We start from the raw sequence: 20,416 nt of genomic DNA on the forward strand, positions 1-20,416 counted from the left end.
TAATTTATATACCCTCAGTAATATGTATGTGGTACCTGTTCCTCACTCATTCACCAATACCAGGTATTACTCTTAAAAACATACAAGCACTGAGAGCACATTATTTTAATTGGCCACTTGTAAACTTTTTCAGGTCTCCTAGCCCTTCATACTTTTTCTTTTGTGTCTGTCCATCTACATTTCTATTGCAGGGTCATCTTTACTTGCTGGTTTGAAAAAGTCCTATCTGGAATAAATGCGTTACATATCTTGTCCCAGTTTGTTGTTTGCTATTAATACTATTTACAATTTTTGAGACATAACTGATGGAGAACATATTAGTTTCAGGTGTACAACATGATTCAATACTTGTATAGATTGAAAAATAATCACCACGATAAATCTACTTATGGTTAACATCCATCACATTTACAAAGTTTTTGACAAAAGGGAAGTCTAAAACTTTTGTTGTCATAATTATTAATCTTTTCTTTTGTACTAATGTTCCTAGAAAAAGGCCTTTTCTATCTAAGTCTATATTCTTAGCGCTCTTATCACTCTACTTTTTGTTTAAAGGTTCCATCAATATGGAATACTTTTGCATGTAGTGTGTGAAGTAGGAACCTAGCTTCTGCTGAAAAGATAGCCTTTGTCCCAACAAGATTTGCTAAATAATCTACACTTTTCCCTGATGTGAAACCCTAAATTTATCACATATCAAAACAAAATCTGCTTTTTCAGTATGATAAAAGTTATAATCATAAACCAACACTGAAATACAGGCTCATCCCTTTTTTCACCAGGGGAAATGCTGGCTACACCAGGATTACGTCATCAGAGCAGGTTTGCAACTCTCAACTGTTTCCCAACACTTGGAAATGGCAGGGGGTGGGGGGGGGGTACTAAAAGCAACCCTATCCTCTTGTGCTGTATTTAATAAATGGGTATGCAAGGAGCAGTGCATTTTCTAGTTCCAAGGCAGACACCATGGCTCCTGAGCCTGATGATCTCGTGTAAAACAGTCAGGGGGCTGGATAAATACATCTCTCATGCTTTGGTATCCCAAACAGCTTTAATGTGCAGTAGAACCAAGGTAATTATAGTATGTGGTATGTGTGACATCTTCCTTATAAACAGTAAACCAAGTTTTATTTAGAATCACTGTTGGCCAAAATCTTTTAGCATCAGATTCTTTAAATAAATTACAGCAGCTAGACCCCATGAGGATGGTTCTTGACTTTAAGTGGCTTTTCCTGCTTGCTTTAAGGATTTAAAGTAATTCAACATCCTGCAAAAGAACTCAGAATAAGCCACTAGAATCCTAAGAACAATGGGAAAGGATTCTCATCATCACCATCCCTAGTAGGAGAAGTGGCTACCATTTGAAAGCTTTTTATACAATTCTAAGAAGTCAAATTTACTCCTATCCTGGGAATTATTCCTAGAACATTCCCATATTCCCAAATGAGAAATTTGAGACTTGGAGAGGCTTAGCAACCAGCCTAAGGTCAGGACACAAGCAGAATGTGGCAAGACTAAGATTCAAACCAATATTCAACACCTCAAAAGTTTATTCTCTTTCTACTCCTCTTTATTGTCTTATGAAATAATGGAAGTGTCTTTGAAGTAACTGATGAAAAGTTAAGCTAGAACAGGGACATACACTTTTCAACTATTACATTAGCCACAATTTAAAAATAATTCCCAACTGTCGACCAGAGTATGATGAAGCCAACATTGTTGCAATCATGGTATAAAAGGGATATGGGGCTTTTGGAAAACAATTCACTTATTTGAGTGAAATGACTACAAATACATAGGTTTTGATTTCCTTAAACTACTTTCAAGAATCTATCCCAAGAAATTTCCCCCAACTTTCCCAAGTGAGAATTGCCCAATCATAGAATCATTTATGTATATGTGATAGAGGTACCTCAAATATTTAAGAGGAATAGTTAAAAGTTTCTGCATATGCTAAATGTCAATAGAAGTGATTACTCATGTTAAGCAACAAAACAGGACAGACAGTTATCTGAATTTATTTAAAATCACAAAATTAAAAAAAAACTAAGGGGTGATATATAAGCTAAACTTTTTAGAATTTAGCAAACTGCTACAATTAAGTGACCATTTTACTACAGCAAAAGAATACGAAGAGATGGTCAGATTAATCTTCACCACTATTTGTGCTTAAAAAACAACTATCTCAAAGCCAAAGTACAATTATTTAAAATTTAATGCTTAGAGGAACGTATCTGTATGTGGAACAATGTCTTCTGTACCATCTAAAAGACGGTTTGCAAGCAGAATATGAAGAAAGTCAAGGTGCTTTGCAGTCATAGAATATTACAGCAGGGAGAAACCTTAGTGGTCAATCATTTCAATTACACAGGAAACTATTATCAGAGAGGTTACATGATCCACCCCAAGTCACTGGCTATTTCGACACAAGTTAACATCAAAGCTATTTCTCTAAAAGCCAACACACTGACTTTTCCTCAGTGGGCTCATCATAATACTAGGTTAGTCTTAAATAGGTAACCATCAACTAGGAAAATAAATGGAAAAGTCATGTTTATGATTTTTGAAAAAATGCATATTCATGCCACATAATCGAAATTAAACTGCAATGAAGACCCTTTAAAATACATCTTCTCCACTGCAATTATTACAACATTGATTATTAAGGGTTAACTGGAGACAGGAAGTCTCTGTCATATACCTCATTTCTGCTCCATAGATAAAGGCTTTGCCAAAGAAAACCACAACATGATTCATAATTTCCACTTCTTTTCTCATTTAATCAGGAGTTAATTTGTCAATCTGATAACCACACTTGTCAAGGGTTACTGATAATGTCAAAGGTCAATGATATGCTTTGGAAATAAGGCATGATGTCAGTCCAACATTATGAAAAGGAAAAATGTCTAATGCTAATAGTTTATTGTAGAAAAGGGATAATATACTGGGATTATTTACAGTGCCTATCAGAAAAAAATATCCTATATAACAGTTTACATGATTATAGACTTGAGACATGAATGAAGAATGCCTTTCCATGTTTCACATTTAATTGAGATTAAGACAGGCATATTAGATTTATTTAACCAGCACTTTTATTGTGACCAATATCAACAGCACCTTCCAAAGCATAGAAAAGTTGCATACAAATACTCACCAAAAGAACTGTAAAACTTGTATTTTGAAAATTACAAAAATTATTGAAGGAAACTGAAGCTCTAACTAAAAAGGAAGCCCTTCCATATTCATGGCTCAAAATACCTGATATTGTAAAAATGGCAATACACCACAAATTCATCCACAGATTCAATGCAATCTCTACCAAAATCCCAGCTGATTTCTTTGCAGAAATGGACACTGACCCAAAAGTTCATATAGAAATTTAAAGAACCCAGAATAGGCCTAAGAATCTTGAAAAAGAACAAGTTAGAAAATTCACACTTCCTGATGTCAAAGCTTATTATATACCACACTAAGCAACAGTGTGGTATTAGCAAAGAGAGACACATAGATCCATGGAATAGATTTGAGAGTCCAGAAATAAATTCTTACATTTATAGGCAACTATTTTTAACAAAGGTGTCAAGACATTTCAACGATGGAAAGATCAGTGTTTTCTTTTTTCTTTTTTTTTTTTTTAAATCTTTATTTTATTTTATTTATTTATTTTTTATTTATTAGAGAGCGAGAGAGAAACAGCATGAGAGGGGCGAGGGTCAGAGGGAGAAGCAGGCTCCCCACTGAGGCGGGAGCCTGATGTGGGACTCGATCCCAGGACTCTGGGATCATGACCTGAGCTGAAGGCAGTCGCTTAACCAACTGAGCCACCTAGGCGCCCAAGATTACTGTTTTCAACAAATGGTGCTGGGACAACTGGATATCTACATGTAAAAGAATGAAGCTGGACCCTCTATTTCATTTACAAAAATTAACTTAAAATGGATCACAGGCCTAAGTCTAAGAGCTTAAAGTATAAAAATCTTATAAGAAAATATAGGCATAAATCTTTATGACCTTGCATCAATCAATGGGTTCTTCCACAGAACATCAGAATCAGAGAGAGGATCAAGGTGGCCAAGTAGGAGAATCCTGAGCTTACCTCCTCCCCCAGACACATCAAGCCTTCGACTACATATACGACAACTCTCTGAGAATGCCCTCAAGACTAGCAGAACAGCTCTTCCACAGACAAAGCTATAAAGGAAAAGCAACATCAAGAAGGACAGGAGGGGTAGAGACACAGTTTCTACGGGACCCATACCTCCAGCACAACAATACACAAGAAGGAGGGCTATCACAGCACCAGAGATCCTCCCTGAGGAGCAAGGGGTTCAAGTCCCACATTGGGCACCTCCACCCTGAGGGCCTGGCACCCGGAAATGAGTCCCTCATTGAATATCAATGAGGCTGAACTCTGGGAGAACTGGAGGGCTACAGAAAACCAAGACTCCATTCTCAAAAGGCCTGTGCACAAACTTACTTGCTCTGAGACATAGCAAAGCAGCAGTTTGAAAAGCACCTGGGCCACACATGAATGAGATTTGCTGACTAATTTTAGGGTATGTGCTGAAGGAGCAGGGATCTGCAGGAACTTCTCCATGACAGAAGTACTAGCTGGTGCCATTTCTTGCCCTCCTGTCTAGCTGGCCTAACACTGGTGGGTACCAGTTCTAACACTCTCCATCTATACTACCAGCACCACTTGCCCTACCCCACACTCCTCTGTGGATGTACCATATTCAACACACCCATAACAGAAGACAAAGTGTCTCCAGCCCTACCTCACCCAGCAGGAGAACCCTGATGGGACCAGTCTCGCCCCACGATCCAAGAAGCTTTTACATGCAACACCAGCAGGCAGCCTCAGACAGAATGATGCCCTGCTAAAGCAGCTCCTGCCAGGAATTGGAGGGGGATCAGCCCTACCCACTGGTTTGTCCACAAGAGTAGTGACCAAATGAAAGAGGAATGAACACAAAGCCCAAAAAAGGAGACACTATGGAATGCCTGATTCTGATGACCAGGGGGGACTGTGCTTCCGGGCCCCACAGGACACTTTCTACATAAAGCCAATCCTTCAAGACCAGGAGACATAACTGATCTACCTAATACACAGAAACGAACAGAGATAGTCAGGCAAAACAAGGAGACAGGAATATCTTTCAAACAAAGGAACAACAGAACCTCAGAAAAAGAACTAAATGAAACAAAGATAAGCCATCTATCTGACAGATCAAAATAATGTTCATAAATGCATCTAACAGAAGAGAAGTATGGAGGAACAGAGGGAGAACATCAACAAGGAGATAGCTAACTTTAAAAAAAACAACTGTAGCTCAGAATACAATAACTGAAATGAAAAACACACTAGAGAGAATCAACAGCAGATTAGAGAATGCAGAAAAACAGATTAGTGATCTGGAAGACAGAAGAGTGGAAATGATCCAAGCTCAACAGCAAAAAGAAAAAAACATTTTTTAAATGAGGATGGTTTAAGAAACCTATATGATAATATCAAGCATACTAACATTTGTATTCTGGGGTCCCAGAAGGAGAAATGACAGAGAAAGGGACAGAAAACTTATTTGAAGATATAATGGCTCAAAACTTTTCTAACCTGAGGAAGGAAGCAGACATCCAGGTCCAGCAAGCACAGAGAGCCCCAAACAAGCTGAACCCCAAGAGGTTGACAAGAAAACACATTAATAATTAAATGTAAAAAATGAAAGATAAGGAGGGGCACCTGGCTGGCTTAGTGGGTAAAGCATGCAACTCTCGATCTCGGAGGTAAGAGTTCAAGTCCCATGTTGGCTGTAGAGATTACTTAAAAATAAAATCTTTTAAAAAATGAAAGATAAGGAGAGAATCTTAAAAGCAGCAAGAGAAAAGCAATTAGTTACATACAAGGGAACCACCATTAGACTATCAGCTGACTTTGCAGCAGAAACCTCAGGTCAGAAGTAAGTGGCATGCTATATTCAAAGTCCAAAAAGAAAAAAATTCTACAACCAGAAGACTCTCCCCAGCCAGATTATCATTCAGAATTGAAGAAGAGATAAAAAGTTTCCCAGACAAACAAACGTCAAAGGAGTTCATCACCATGAAGTTGGCCTTACAAGAAATATTAGAGACCTCTTTTTAAGAAGAAAAGGTCATGGGGTACCTGACTCAGTCAGTTAAGTGTCTGACTCTTGATTTTGGCTCAGGTCGTGATCTTGGGTTGTGGGATTGGCCCTGTGTCAGGCTCTGCACTCTGCTTGAGATTCTCTCTCTTCTTCTCCCTCTGCCCCTCCCCCTGCTCACACATGCTCGCTCTCTAAAATAAATAAATCTTAAGGAAAAAAAAAAAGAAAAGGTCATAACCAGAAGAAAATAATGAAAGAAAAAAAACTCTCACTGGTAAAAGCACACATATGGTAAAGATAGTGGGTCAATCACTTATAAAAATAGTATAAAGATTAAAAGACAAAGGCAATAAAATCAATTGTATCCACAATAATTATATCAGGTATACCAAAATAAAAAGATGTAAAATATGACATCAAGTACATCAAACACTGAGAGAGAGGGAGTAGAAATATAGTGCTTAAAATGTTCAAACTTAAGTAACCACCAACTTAATATAAATTGCTATATATATAGGGTGTTATATATAAATCTCATGATAACCACAAACCAAAGACCTATAAGAGATAAGCAAAAAATACAGAGAAAGAAATCCAAACAGAACACTAAAGAATAACATCAAAACACAAGGGAAGAGAGCAAGAGAAGGAGAAGGCAACAAAAAAGAACTACAAAAACAACAAAATGGCAATAAATACATACATCTCAATGATTACTCTAAATGTAAATGGATTAAATGCTCCAATCAAAGACATAGGCTAGTTGAATGGATGAAAAAACAAGACCCATCTATATGTTGCCTACAAAAGACTCCCTTCAGACCTAAGGACACACATACTAAAAGTGAAGGATAAAAAAAAATATACCATGCAAATAGAAACAAAAAGAAAACTGGGATAGCAATACTCATATCAGACAAAGTAGACTTTACAATAAAGACTAACAAAGAAGGGAATTACATAACAAAGGGATCAATCCAACAAAAACAATTTAAAAATTATAAACATCAATGCACCCAACATAGGAGCACCTAAATAGACAAAGCCAATATTAACACACATAAAGGGAGAAACTGACAATAGTATAATAAGATCAGGGGACTTTAACACTCCACTTACATAAGAAGGTATCATTCAGACAAAAATCAATAAGGAAACAGTAGCCTTAAAATTACAGGCCAACATCCCTGGTGAACATCGATGCAAAAATCCTCAACAGTATGTTAGAAAACCAAATTCAACAATACATCAAAATGATCATACACCATGATCAAGTGAGATTTATTCCAGATGTGCAATGGTGGATCAACATCCACAAATCAATCAACATGATACACCACCTTAACAAAATGAAGGATAAATATCTAATGATTATCTCAATAGATGCAGAAAAAGCACCTGACAAAATTTAACATCGATTTATGATAAAAACTCTCAAGAAAATGGTTATACAGGGAATATACCTCAGCATAATAAAGGCCATATATAACAAACTCACAGCTCACATCATACTCAACAGTAAAAAGCTGAAAGTTTTCCTCTAAGAGCAGGACTAAGACAAGGATGCCCACGGTCATCACCTTTATTCAAAACATTACCAGGAGTCAACCCAAAATGGTTTAAAGACCTAAATGTAAGACCTGAAACAATAAAATTAAAAGAAAACATAGTCTTATCAATTTTTTGAATCTATCTCCTCAGCAAAGGGAAATAAAAGAAAAAATAAATAATTAGAACTGTATCAAACTAAAAAGCTTTGCACAGCAAAGGAGACCATTAAAAAATGAAAAGGCAACACACTGAATTGGAGAAGATATTTGCAAATGATATACCCAATAACGAGTTAATATCCAAAATATATGAAGAACTTACACAACTCAACACCAAAAATGAAACAAAACCAAGAGTCCTATTAAAAAATGGGCAGAGGAACTGAATAGACATTTTTCCAAAGACATATAATAGATGGACAACAGATACATGGAAAGATGTTCAACATAACTAATCATCAGGGAAATGCAAGTCATAACCTCTATGAGATATTACCCTATACCCATCAGAATGGCTCTTACTGAAAAGGCAAGAAATAGCAAGTATGGGTGAGGATGTGAGGAAAAGAAAACCTTCATACACCATTGGTGGGAATGTTCACTGGTGCAGCCACTATGGAAAACAGTATGGTGGTTCCTCAACAAATAAAAAATAGAAATAGCATACAATCTAGCAATTCCACTTTTGGATATTTATCTGAAGAACATGAAAACACTAATTTGAATAGATATATGCACCCCTATGTTCAGTGCAGCATTATTTGCAATATCCAAGTGGAAGTAACCTACGTGTCCATCGAAAAATGAATGGATAAAGAGTATGTGGTATAGATGCATGATGGAATATTACTTAGCCATAAAAAAGAATGAGATTTTGCCATTTGCAATAACACAGATGGACCTAGAGGGTATTACCCTAAGTGAAACAAGTCAGACAGGTAAAGACAAACACCATATGATTTCACTTACATGTGGAATCTAAAAAACAAAAGAAATGAACAAATAGACTCAGAAATTCAGCTGACCCTTGAGAAATCCAGGAGTTAGGAGTGCTGACACTCCCCCTCAGTTGAAAATCTGTATACAAATTTTGACTCCCCTAAAACTTAACTATTAGATTACTGTTGACTGGAAAGCTTACTGATAACATAAACAGTGTAGTAACACACATTTTGTAGGCTATATGTATTATATACTATATTCTTACAATGAAGTAAGCTAGAGAAAAAACGTTAGTAAGAAAATCATAAGGAAAGAAAACACATTTAGAGTACTGTACTGTATTTATTGAAAAAAGTCCATGCATAAGTGGACCCACGCAGTTCAGACCCATGTTGTTCAGGGGTCAACTGTACAAGAACAAAGTGGTGGTTGCCAGAGGAAAAGGTGGTGGGGGAATGGGCAAATAGATTAAAAGGTATAAACTTCCAGTTATAAAATAAATACATCACAGGCATGTTAAGTACAGCATTGGGAATATAGTCAATAATATTTTAATACTTTTGTGTGGTGATAGACTTATTGTGATCATTTTGCTATGTATATAAATGTTCACTGTATCCTATACCTGAAATACTGTATGTCAACTATACTTCAATTAAAACAACAACAACAAAGGCTTCAGTGACAAAAGAAAGAAATCAATTAACTGGACCTCACCAAAACTGGAAATACTAGTGCTTCAAATGGCCCTATTAAGAAAGTGAAAAGAGTGGAAGAAAATATTTGCAAATCATCTTTCTGATAAGGATCTGGTTATTCAGGTTATATATAAAGAACTCCCACAATGCCAACAATACAAATAATTTTTAAATGGGCAAAAGATTTGAATAAATGTTTCCCCAAAGGAGACCTACAAATGGCCAATAAACACATGAAAAGATGCTCAACATTATTAGCCATCAGGGAAATGCAAATCAAAACCACAGTGAGATACCACCTCATCCCTATTAAAATGGCTATAAGAAAGAAAGATAAAATCAAGTGTTGGCAAGAATGTGAAGGAACTAGACCCCTCATACACTGTGGTGGAAATGTAAAATGGTGCAGTCACTTCGGAAAACATTCTGGAAGTTTCTCAGTTAAATAGAGTTCATCTAGCTTCCTATTAAAGGTCATCTGATTTTCTAACATAAAATCACTCTACAGCATATTAGCTAGATCTCTTTTTCTCCTAAATACCAGGATGTACTAGAAATTTAAAACAAAAGAAAATAAAAATCTCAATGTGTATAGAATAGTTTTTGTGTTTTTTTTAAATTAGAAAAGATTTAGTAAAAATATATTCAAACTCAGGTTATTGGGAACCTTTAGAATTTAAATCACTCTGGATGGTTGAGTCTTCCTTAGTTTTAAGAACTTACAAAAGGTTAAAAATTACGATATAATTCCCTCACACATCCCTGTTTGATTAAGCTGAGAAACTGGACATAGCTTGGAAACATCAAGGATATTAGTTATTACCTTTATTAATATATCCACCCTACTTTCTTTAATTACTTCCTAAATACAGGGCCTCACAAACTTATACCTCCTGCTTAGCTTCCTGAAGAGAAGGCCCTTGTTCATCTCTGGCTCACTATTGTACCCTTAGCACCGAACACGGTCACAAGAATGATAAACTGTAGTCAATGTGCTATAAGTCCTTTCTCCCTTTTAAATTGCTGGTCTAATCTTCAATGCATTTAGAAGCCACATAACTGTCTTATAAATGAGTATTAAGTGAGACAATGCAGTAATATATGGGGGCTGGTTAGCTACAGATCAAATACAGGAACTGTAGTGAATACATTTCATGAATCTTTATGGCTTCTCAAGAGACAAAACTTTTAAATTCCCAGTTGTGCTACAAATGGGTGAAGCTGTTTTAAAGACCGATGCAAGTTTGTTCAGAAGTGTAAAAAAGAACAGAAAAATGTTAATCTGAACCGTTAAAAGGTGTTAAAACCTGATGCTGAGGTTTAGCAATGGAAGACTATACAATTTTAAAAGAGCATTTATTGTAGAAAAAAGCATATTCTCCATTTTAGATCACATTTAAAAAGATCATTTTAAAAAACTAAAATTATCTGTTATTAATAAAATGTCCTTTTGTGTCTGATCGCTTGTTAATCATGCTGACCAAGTTTTAGCCTATGCTGGTCCAAGCCATAAGCAGCTAAGTTTGTGCCACAACTGAAATTCTGTTTTAAGCCAAATAGTGAAAAAAATCACTGTAAATATATTTAAATACTTGCAATGATAACATGACTTTACAGAAAGATTCTTTTTTTCTCCCTCCATATTTAAAGTTGTCACTTACCCACATTAAAAGCTGTAAGTAGATTTTTTCTTGAGGGGCCTAAAAAACAAAAGAAATATTTGTAAATTACACATTTTGAGTGAAATAGCACACAAAAATTAGCCATTTAAAAATATTTTCAAAAACAATCCATTATCTAAATTTTAGGTTCCAGATGAGAAATACCACTGAAATACAATTAACTTTATCAAGTATATTCTAGGTATAAAATGATATTCCAAATAACATCAGGATGAGTGTTTAAGGGTGATATGAATTCATTGCCACAAATTAAATAGGATAGGAAAACTAGAGTATTTTTTCAGTCAAGAACAGCCGGAGTGCAAATGTTAACAGTACTGAATTTACACCCATATTACACAGTTGATGTCATTCCACAGCTGACAAAGCAAAATAGGCAGGGTATTTATGAAAGACAGTCCCTAGTGTGTGATTTCTAAATTGCCAGGCATTAAATCCAATTCACTTGCTATTCAGCTAGGATGGAAAGAATACTGAAGCTGCTTCTCCAAACTGACACAATATGAAACACAACCAGGGGATCCTTTTGCAATGTGTATGTATATCAAATCACCAAACATACTACAATTTTATTTGTCAATTATACGTTAATAAATCTGACCAAAAATACAAGTAGTGGTAATACGTACAGAGCTACAAAGATAAGTCACTAGAAGAAAACAAGGAGCGCTTCTACTTGACCAGAGATGGTCATTTCTAGAGCATCATCATCTGCAGATTACTAGTTAGAACAGCTGCCACATTCTACCTATCTGCAGAATTTCACAGAGACCATAACCTCTTAAAATATGTGGCCATTAGGGGGGCACCTGGGTGGCTCAGCTGGTTAAGTGTCAGACTCTTGGTTTCAGCTCAGGTCATGATCTCAGGGTCATGAGATCGAGCCCCATTCAGGCTTTATGCTTAGGAGTCTGCTGGAGATTCTCTCTCCCTCTCCCTCAGCCCCTCCCACTGTGCTCCCTCCCTCTCTGTCATTCTCTCTCTCAATAAATAAATAAATAAATAAATAAATAAATAAATAAATAAAATCCTTAAAAAAAATATGTGGCCATTATAAATGAAAATCATTCATCCCCTCTCAAGTAAAATGTTTGTGATACAAAAGCTTGCAAATTCAACAGCAAGACGTATTAGAAAACTGGAGTTCCCTATTCCATAACGTTATCAGTGGAATCACAGAGTTCCAATTCTCTGGAAGTTATTTAGCATCAAAGTTTGACATCCCTTTTCAGTTACTGGTGTATGTGTAGATGCCGGGGCTGTATCATCATCAATAAAAATTGCAGATTTACATACTGATGTCATTCCAGCAAGAATGTCATTCCAGCAATGGGTAATGTGATGCATTAGAAACTTATTTAAGGGGCACCTGGGTGGCTCAGGTCATGATCCCAGGATCCTGGGATCGAGCCCCACGTCGGGCTCCCTGCTCAGCGGGGATCTTACTTCTCCCTCTCCCTCGGCCTGCTGCTCCCCCTGCTGGTGCTCTCTCTCGATATCTGTCAAATGGATAAATAAAATCTTCAAAAAAAATAAAAGAAAAAGGCTAATTCTTACAGGCCAAAAAAAAGGGGTTCTTAACTACAACTCAGGAGCATAACCTACTGACCTGTAATTTCCCTTGAATGTAAGGTAAATCTGAATTATGTGAAAGTCGAATGACTGCTTGTAAACGGTGTCATCGAGGCAGATATTCGTGTTATATTTGACAATATGTTATCTGACCAGTTTTGCATACTTCTCTTGTCTCCTTATCAGTTCACTCACACAAACCATTGTGCTGTTTTCATTAACTCCTGTCTTCTAATTGAAATTGTCTATTAAGAATATATTTGCTATCTATTTTTCCTTTGTTTTTATGACTAATAGAAATCAAGAAAATTCATTAGCTATATCTTAACCTAGATATCAGGGTAAGGGATATACATATTTTTTATTTCCCCCCTACCTGCCAAAATCATTAGTTGTCTCTTACTCTGTAACTAAGCAATTTCCTTCTGTTAAAACTGAAATACTGGAAAATACTCTTCCTGTTATTGATAAGATGGTTATATCCCAGAGTAACTATAGTAGCTGAGATCTACTAATAGTGTAAATAAAATACTTTTCTTAAAAAAACTAACACACACCACCTCGAATATGGGTCACATATTCTATTTCAAGTTTCTCATTCATAATTCTTTCAGTTAAGCAGTCTTTCAATTCACTAAGCACGAATCCAACTTCTAATGTGCTTGAAAATCCACTTCAGATTTGGTGATAAAGCTGCATGAAAACACTGTATATTAAGTACATACCACACATTTTGTAAACCTGCAAGTTCTTCATAGCCAAAGCAATTACTAAGTGAGTAATACAAAGAGGGAGACGAGAAAGAACAGAAAAAAAAGAACATGGTTTGGACCAAAGGTGGGAAGTAAATTATTCATTTCTATCTCATGGTTCTAGATCCCTATCTTAGAATAATTTAACTCTGGAAGTCTCATTTATTTTTACCTTATACCTGTGTTTTATCTCTTGATTTATGGGCATCAAGTTTTCACTACAGAACCTACGGACTCTCAGAAGATACCCTTTACGGTAAAAATGTAGTATGTGTCTTTTTTCAGAGAGACTCTTTGTAAATAACCGTTCAAAGTCCTATGAACCTCGCTGCCAAAATTTAACTCTCTGCAATGAGGAACATACCTTTTGGAGGAGTTTTTAGTAAGTGTGCATGAGCTCTGGATACCAAAGGCTTCAAATATAAGGATCCTGAGGAACCATTCTGAAATGCTGGTTTGGGAGGTTTTTCCTCATACTTGATGACAGTAGCATTACTAGCTGCAATAAGAGAGAAGAGTACATTTCATTTTATAGATAAATATAGCATCAATTTTCCAAACTTATTCCTTCCTTCATGAATCAGTAAGTGCTCACTAAGCACCTACAACATGCCAGACATGCAGCTCCTGTCCGCAGAGATGCAAGGTAAATGCTACATCCAGAGTGACCGTATGGAAAAAAAAGAAACAACCCAAAAAACAAAAAACACAAAGTGACTGTACATCCTGGCATAATCCAAGTTGATGTATCTTGTCCAGTTGAACTTTCATCCCAAATAAAAGTTGGAAGATAAATTCTATGGCCATCCCATGCCATGTAATAAGCATGCCCAGGTGCAGCGATGAAGAGCATCCATCTCCACGAGGACAAGGCAGATCTGTCAATAAGCTAATAATAATAATAATAAACACAGGCAGCCAGCTGTGCTACTAATGTGAGAACAATAACACACAAATTCCTTGGTAGCTACAAAGCTGAGATCTGGTTCTGCTCCTCCCCTGCTCCAGCCAGGAGGTAAAAACTCTCCCATCTGCCCCGGAACAGAGGTGCCTAAGTCCCAAAGTGAACACATAAAAGCAAATCCCACCTAAATAATGAAAACCACCTCTGATGTGGCAGGTCAATCTTTCCTCTCTACTCACATGGGAATCCTCCCAGAAAGAAAACACAAATCGTTTCCAGGCACTAAAAGAATGACTCAACAATTTTTGGAGAAACTGTGGTGCTCGCCAACTCTGCTTAGGCTGCGCTCTGAAATTCTGAGTCCACTACAGTTAACTAGGCCAAGGGCGCTGCTGCAGAAGCAGACCTACGATATTTTCCAGGAAACATGTCAGGGTCAAAGTTAGAGGGAAAAATTAAGTGTAACAGGCCCATGAACCCTGGAAAGGGCACCTGCCATTTTGCTACAGTCCCTGATTTTGCCTCCGGTTCTTCATTAGGACTCAGGAGACAAACTTAGCACGTCAATGGACAGTGAGACTTCAGAATAAAGGACACAGCTTTAAAAAAATAATGGTGATCATTCACAACTGGTTGATTTCTATCAGAACCACAATCTGAAACCATGGAGAAACAGTTATAGCAAAGCCTGAAGTAGATGTTTGCTTACTCTTATTTCTGCTTTTGCCCAGTAATGACCAAAGCCCTTCCGCATCAAAAAACTAAGTATCAGAACAAACAAACAAAAACTAAGTGTCTTTCAGTTGCTTGAGGCAACTGTGTAGCCCGTATTTATATAGGTTCTTCCAAAATTGTGCATTTCCTCTTCACGTTTATGGCTGGCTTCCCGTTGGATTCTAAAGGGAAACCAAACCTTCTGTAGAATTCTTAAGATTTGTATTTGTCTTTTGGGGCAGGGAAAAGGGCAGAGGACACGGAAAGGAACAGGGCTTGTTTCCTACACTCTGAACTCCAAATGAGAATGCATTTTCATATTATGTTTTCACTGAAGGAATATTTGATCCATAATTTTTTCCATTTCCTAGGAAATAGTGTTCCTCTGCTAAGGTATAGTTAAGTGGGCTTTGTGGCTACTTTAGGAATGTAACACCATTACCATCATTTATTTCAGTGTTTTGGGCAGGGGGAGTCTACATTTTAAAATCTCAGAAGCATCAAAACCCTCATAGTGAAGGTTTGAAAAATAGTACCAGCACCAGGCGCCTGGGTGGCTCGGTTGTTAAGCGTCTGCCTTTGGCTCAGGTCATGATCCCAGGGTCCTGGGATCGAGCTCCGCATCGGGCTCCCTGCTCAGTGGGGAGCCTGCTTCTCCCTCTCCCACTCCCCCTGCTTGTGTTCCCTCTCTCGCTGTGTCTCTCTCTGTCAAATAAATAAAATCTTTAAAAAAAAAAAGGAAAAAGAAAAATAGTACCAGCATGTAAAGATCGAAACAAACGACTGCAAACCTCGTTAAGTGGTATTAAAAAAAAATTAGCAGTAATGACCTAAGGAAAAAAAAAAATCAGCATTTCCTTAAAACACCATTCTAAATTCACCATTCTCTATAACTGAATCATCTTTGAAAAAATACACTGCCCAGAAGCTTAGCTCCTATAAGGATTTTTAGCATTACTGTTTGGCTTTTCCTAAGAGATTACCACGTTACACAACACTCAAGAGTATAAACCCAGCAGTTGGTCCTTTTCTCTTCATATCCAAGGAAAAAAAAATCCAAACAAAAATACTTGGAGGGGCGCCTGGGTGCCTCAGCTGGTTAAGCGTCTGCCTTCAGCTCAGGTTATGATCCCAGGACCTGGGGATCAAGCCCCATGTTGGGCTCCCTGCTCAGTAGGGAGCCTGCTTCTCCCTCTCCCTCTGCCGCTCCCCCTGCTTGTGCTCGCTCTCTGTCAAATAAATAAATAAAATCTAAAAAAAAAAGAAAATACTTGGAAAGTTTTCTGGTCCCTTTTCCCCATAAAAGTTAATCTTTTTATCCATGTCCCCTTGCTAACCATACAAACCACTGGCATTTTTATATCACCACAGACCCACTGGGCCAGAGGGGAAATCTACAGGTGTACTCATTCACTGCCTGGTTCCCAAGATTAATTCCCCTGCCACCAACCCAAACTGGACTTTTTTTATTGTTTCTCAATGATGTTCAACTCCTAGTTCTAAGCATCCAGCTCTATTCTAATACTCAACACATAATCATAAATTTCTTTATTACCAACCTTGATTCCTTTCTTCACCTCACACTGGAAAAGGGTGAGAGTCTACCTTATGTATAACTATGTTATAAATATAAAGACAGAAATTTTTCACTAGGTTATACTATCCTAACTCCTAGAACAGTGTTTATAGATGTCAGTTAAACCTGTAAAGACATGCTGTTATTCTCCCTGATCTACGTCAAATCACTCTACAACGAGCCATCTGTTCGTTCTTCCTGTGCCCATATAACATTTCCCATATTAGGTGAGATCAACACAGTCTTCCCTCCTACTGAGAGATTTCTGTCAGTTTCCTACCTTCTTTCCAATTCTCTTTCCCCAGAACCCAAAGACTTGGTCTTTGTCAAGCTGAAAATTACAGGGAGCTAATGTAAATGATAGTACTGAAGAGACTACTACTGTAAAATTCAACATAACTTTTTTAAGGATGGGTGGGAAAGGACTTCACGGTCTTAACAGAAGCAAAATTTTATAGAGCATATCTTTTAGGTTTTCATATAAAATGAATATTGGGTTTCAATTTGCATTTTTACTTTTGCTAAATCAAAATTTCAAAAGAAGTAAATGATATTATTAAAGTCTTAACCATGTATTCTGACAATCTGGATTTCAGTCTCACTTTTCTTGAAACATTTTTTTAAATTCATCAGGAGCAAATAAGTCACCTATTCAGATTTTGAAAAATTGAACTGAGTTTAATTTATAGACCTAATATAAAATCGTATGATCCCAAATTCATTCATACTTTTCATTTCTCAGCTTTAAAAACAAAGGATCTTCAGTTTCCAAAGAACAGACTAAAAGGATTTTTAACTAAAGCACAAGACAAAAGTCTCACGAGGCACAATACTCCTGTCCCTTGGCTTTTTGTCACACACAGACAGGAGGTGTTGTCCCGGAAACAAAATGCCACTTGTCAGGCTCAGCGTAAACACTGGATCCAGCACCAGATCTATCATCAACTTCCTAACATGGGAGGGTCAAAATCCATATACAAGGATAAAATTTCTGAGTTTGACCAGGTACAATGACAGACAGACACACACACACACACACTCCCTCTCTCTCTCTGATCATCTACTGTACACACTTCCCACTTTTACTCTTTCCCAGTTCACTAGTGGTGGGAACAAACTATGCTGAGCTGCACACACTTTTATGACCAACAATTACCCATCTTTCAATCCCCTAAATACTCTGTTGGTGCGTTGCTTTCTAGTAAACCCCACTTGAAGGATGTACTTCTGTATGAGGCATGATATCCTGAAAATATTTCTCCTGCCCTCTATTTCAGTTCCTACCATGGCAGCTGATTGGGTATCCTGATGGTATCTAAATTTTCCCTTGTCCAGAGCTATTATATCCAAATAATAAACTGTTTGGTGGAAAAAGTGCCCATAATTTCAAGTAATGGAATGGAATCCATTATCTCTGAGTTCTGGTCCTGACTTGGCCACTGCCTAGCTACGAGTCCCTTCATCTCTCTATATATAAATGAGTGGGTTTGAAAATCAAGTTTGGAAATGGTACACATGCTCTCACAGGGCCCTCACTAAACAAATATGGTACTCAGTACCTGTGAGATAATAGAAAATATATATTGGGTCTCTGCCCCCATTTCCTAGCACAGATCTCCTGAAATCCTTTTAACTTCTTTGGTGACAGGAGTATCTTTTGTTCTAATGAAGTGATTCTGTGTGGGTTCCCAGATGGGGGCTAGTCACTGGAAAGACCAAGCCATGGTTAGACTCCTGGAATTTTTGGCCCCGCCCTCCATTTTCTTGAGAAGGGCAAAGGGTTAAAAATGAACTTAAGGATCAATCATGCCCTTTTATGGAAGCCTCCATAAAAAACTCCAACTATGGAGATGGGAGAGCTTCTGAATTGGTGCACACCTACAGAAGGGATGCACACTCTTCACCCTTCCCGCATACCTTGCTCTATGCATCAATTCCATCTAGATGTTTACCTGTATCCTCTGCTACACCCTCTTATAATAGCTTGGCATTTATTAGTAAGTAAATGTTTACTTCAGTTTTGCGTGCGGCTCTAGCATATTTATCATACCCAAGATAGGAGCCGTTGGAATCTCTCATTTACAGCTGGTTGGTGAGAAGTACAGCTGACAGTCTGGACCTGTGACTGGCATCCGAAGGGGGTTGGGGCCAGTCTTGCAGGAGTGAGCCCTTAACCTGTGGGATCTGCTGCCATCTCCAGTAGATGGTGTCAGGATTGAAGACCACCCAAGGAATAGCTTGCTGTGGTCGAAACTGCCACACAGCTGGTGACCAGAGTGAAGTGTTGTGAGTGGGGTACCAGTGTGAGAGTCAAGGAGACACACAGAAGGAAGGACTGGCTTTTCCCGATAGAGGAGGGAAGAACTGTAGGTTTTTCTATTAGAGTCCCACTGAAGCCACAGGCATCCTCAAAATTCTCCTCAGCACAGTGCGACAGGGGCCACGATCCCTGGGCGACAGTCTGTCTGAAGAGTCAATATGTGATATCCCACATGCGGTCGCCCAGGTCCCAGCAGCTGTAATAACAATTTAAAATTGCCCCTGTTCTGTTGTGATCCTTGGTTCTAGGGGCTTCAATTATGCCAGAAAAATAGATTCTCTGGAATCCTTAGTTTCATTTCCCCGTAGTCCAAGTGTGATTCAAGTGAAAGAGAGTAAGAGAGATAATGGAGTCTGAAGAGAGTACAAAGAGATTCTCAGAGAAGCCTAGGCAAAAGAAATTATTTTCTTATTACAGAAGGGCTTCTCATTGTTCCAGACTTATTTGCAAACTAACATTTCATACTACATTCTAGCATCTGGCTAGCATTAGTTTTGTTTACTGAGCTATGTATATATGCAGAGCCAACATTCTGCTTATTTCTGGAATTCTTTTTGTCAATCTGTATAAGGCTACCTACTGTGCCAGATCATCTGCCCACCTGACTTGAAATCAAGTCACTACTGAAGTCTACACTTCCAAATTCCAAAACCAAAGTTACTCAACTGGGTAGTAACAAGAATGTCTCCTATATACCCCCAGAAAAACACTGCAAAAATGAAGACAAAATTAATGCCAGTCTAGATAATAGCATTTTCTTATTTAATAGTCTATTTGGATGTACATAAGTATTAAGTGTGTGATACAGAGCCAGAGTATATCCACTGCCTCGCATCCCCTTCCTTACCTATGGCAGACATCACTAGTCAAACACAAACTTTTGCTCCGACCCTGGAAGCAGCCTGAAAACCTTTCAACAATCTACTCCAGGTACTTCTGACCAACTGACCAGTGTGGGCAGGTGAGACAGTACTCATTCGCCATCACCCTGCGGGTAAATAAGAGGAATCCTTCTATCAGCTTGATCACTTCAACAACTCAAACACCCACCTTCCAAACTATTAGACACCATCTTATTGTAGTGAAGGAAATCGAAGTGGTCAGAAACATTTTTGCTACAAGGATTTTTAAGATGATGTAGTACTGCCCTCCTGTTCCTCAGGTGAGGATCCTGAGGCTAAGACAGTGGAAGATCATCCACCTTCCCATGAGTTGGCAGGAACACTAGGAGGAGTCTGAGGTGAACGCCCTTTTCTATGTATCACACCAGCTAAGCCAGGGCTGGCCATGAAGGCCAAGGTCAAGAATACTCCACTTCTTTAGCTACCCTCCTGTTCTCCTAAATTCCAAAAGAGTACAAACAGCTTTAGTGTGCATCTCTTGCATTTCCCCCCCTCACCATCTGTCTCTCAAAAATAAACATATTTGTGTGTGTGTGTGTGGCCAAACGGGAAGAAGGAAGCCTTTGGATTTCACATTCGGTAAGGGGGCAAAATTACACACTCACTAAAGGCTTCCTTCCACACATATACAATGGCCCTCAAACCATCAACTCTCTTCAAGACCTACAATATATATTTT

The 20,416-nt window shown here is 37.8% G+C and overlaps 1 protein-coding gene across 7 annotated transcripts in view; it reads right to left on the reverse strand.

The window, feature by feature from the left end:
* Positions 1-20,416, reverse strand: part of MTUS1 (microtubule associated scaffold protein 1) — a 165,205-nt gene that overhangs the window by 57,620 nt on the left and 87,169 nt on the right. For 6 of the 7 annotated variants that reach the window (XM_032413534.1, XM_032413535.1, XM_032413536.1 and 3 more), the window contains 2 exons: positions 13,686-13,820; positions 10,977-11,015 (listed from right to left, as the gene is read on the reverse strand). In XM_032413534.1, coding sequence (XP_032269425.1) covers positions 10,977-11,015; positions 13,686-13,820 — 174 coding nt within the window. Of the gene's footprint in view, positions 1-10,976; positions 11,016-13,685; positions 13,821-13,923; positions 14,391-20,416 lie in introns of those variants that run through there. The other variant, XM_032413537.1, reaches the window with a different exon arrangement.

The sequence above is a fragment of the Phoca vitulina genome, unplaced genomic scaffold (genome assembly GCF_004348235.1).
Source record: "Phoca vitulina isolate PV1807 unplaced genomic scaffold, GSC_HSeal_1.0 scaffold15, whole genome shotgun sequence".
In the NCBI taxonomy this organism is placed as follows: domain Eukaryota; kingdom Metazoa; phylum Chordata; class Mammalia; order Carnivora; family Phocidae; genus Phoca; species Phoca vitulina.